General features: G+C 63.7%; 1 protein-coding gene across 1 annotated transcript in view; it reads right to left on the bottom strand.

Moving 5' to 3' along the window:
• PAQR5 (progestin and adipoQ receptor family member V) overlaps window positions 1-645 on the bottom strand; it is an 8,219-nt gene extending 7,574 nt beyond the window's left edge. The window contains exons 1-2 of the mRNA XM_009892087.1: window positions 595-645; window positions 66-224 (exon numbers count right to left, since the gene is read on the bottom strand). Of these exons, the coding sequence (XP_009890389.1) occupies window positions 66-224; window positions 595-645 (210 nt within the window). The remainder of the gene's footprint in view (window positions 1-65; window positions 225-594) is intronic.
• Window positions 646-2,103: the final 1,458 nt, after the last annotated feature.

Here is a 2,103-nt window from a genome sequence, read left to right as displayed (position 1 = left end):
GGTCCTCCCCCATCCCGGCTCCCCCAGCCTTGCTCCCACCGTGGAGACCCACTGCGTCCTCCCACGGATGCTGAAGACCCAGGACACGGTACCCACCAGGCAGGCACAAAATGCGTCCAGATATTTAGTGTCTCGTTCGTCATTTGGAAGACGCTGAGGAGGCAGTCTGCTGCCGAGCTTCTGGGGGGGCGATACCCGAAGAGGATCCCCTGCTCCTGGTACCCCTGCAAGGCAAGGACTGGCACCGGTGGCAGTCGGAGGAGAGAAGAAGGACAAACCAGAGAAGGAAGGACAAACCGGAGAAGAAAGGACAAACCAGAGAAGAAAGGACAAATCGGAGGAGGAAGGACAAATCGGAGGAGGAAGGACAAAACAGAGGAGGAATAAGAAAAGGTCGAAAAAAAGGGTGCCCGTGATGCGGGACCCAGGACCCTGCTGCAAGGACAGAGCTGTGTCCCCACCGTGGGAGGTGGTCCTGGGGAGGTGCTGAGCACTGCCCGGGGGCAGACGGTCACCCCAGCACGCTGTTCCCACTTGTCACCTCCCCAAACCCCACCGAGCCTCGGGCGGAGGGAAGAAAACCCCCTTTCTGACCTTGGGCACTTGGTTGATGCTGAGCAACCGGGGTAACTTGAGGCTCAGCATCGTGCGGGTCGGGGCTCCGGCTTCCAAGGGCGTTTTTCGGCTCGGCTTCCCTGGGGACGAGCCCCGGCGGTGCCTCACACCCCGCCTGGCCGCATCTCACACCCCGCGGGGGAAGCGATGGGACGGGGACGGGGCTGCCCCGTGATGGCTGAAGAGCTGCTGCCTGGGCTCAGGACGGGTGGCCTGGGGGAGATGAGCAGTCGTGGGGATGTGGCGCAGTGTCCCCATGTGGGGTCCAAAACCCACGTGTGGCAAATGCTTTCTGGGGACTTCCCATGGCCTGGGGAGGGGAGACGGCATCCATCTCCGCAGGAGATGTCGGGATCCCTCCCTACCACCCGTACCCGAACCGGGCAGGGGGAGAAGGACAGCATGTCCCCGTGCCACCGCTCAGAGGGACTGAAACTCACTGCTCTCACCCCAATAGAGCCAGGGGTGATGCGGGAACAGCACCCACGTCCCCGGAGCACCTCAAGGTGGCACAGAAAGCCCTGGGCACAGGCTGAGGGTCTGCAAGGTGCAGGCGGGTCCCCTCGGGGAAGCAGGGAGGACATGGGGTGGCAGCTGGTTCCCCTCTACCCGCTCCCCATCGAAGAGCCCAGCGCCACGGTGCAGCTCTTCCAGCCCCAACGTCTCCATCTCTTACCTGCTGATGGCTTCGGCAGCACCGTCTGTCCCCCCGCTCCGCCTCCACCTCTGCTCTGTGAAATAGAGGTGAAAACAGAAATTATCATCTCCTGAACTTTCCTGCGAGGCACCACCCGGGCCGGGGGAAGCCGGGCGAGGAGGGAGCCCGAGGCTCAGCTCGTGAGATCGGCCTCCCGGGAGCTGCTCCTGAGGCGGCGTTTCGGCTGCCCCGGCCACCCCATGACTTCCCGCCGGGACACACTGAGCTTCAGCCGCCTTCATGCGTTGCCGGCGCCGCACAGAGACGTGCCAGTCCCGAATAAACCCCTTCGCTGCCCTTTCCCAGCCCTGGCGTTAGCCTTTGTCTTCCCCTGCTCTTCCTCCTCGCCCATACTCTGCCTCTCCGCACGGCGAAGCGGCTCCAGTGCAAACCAACGCGGGCACAACGCCGCGGGCCACCGCGCACGGGGAGTGCCCGGGGAGAGGGAGGTGGCTGGGAGGCGGTTAGCAGGAGGGAAAAAATTAACGAGGCAAGAGAGCAATAAACCCCACATAAAATAAAATTGGAAATGCCTTTAGTTAAAGATTAGACTTAAATCTTAAAGGTGGGGCGGGTGGTTTTTTGGCACGCGGCCTCAAAGCTCGGCAGAGCGCGCAGCCCCCCGCCATCCCCTCCGTGTTCCTGCGCTGCGCCGCGGTGGAAAGGGGACCTGGAACCTGCGGTGGCCCCCAGAGCCTCAGGACCCGGGTGGAGGGCAGGGGGAGAGGCAGGGGGTGAGTGAGGGCAGGGGGGGAGGGCAGGGGAGGGCGGGGGGGGAAGGCAGGGGGGGA

Source organism: Charadrius vociferus, unplaced genomic scaffold, assembly GCF_000708025.1.
Source record: "Charadrius vociferus isolate BGI_N301 unplaced genomic scaffold, ASM70802v2 scaffold249, whole genome shotgun sequence".
In the NCBI taxonomy this organism is placed as follows: Eukaryota; Metazoa; Chordata; class Aves; order Charadriiformes; family Charadriidae; genus Charadrius; species Charadrius vociferus.
This window is presented reverse-complemented; position numbering and strand designations above follow the sequence as displayed.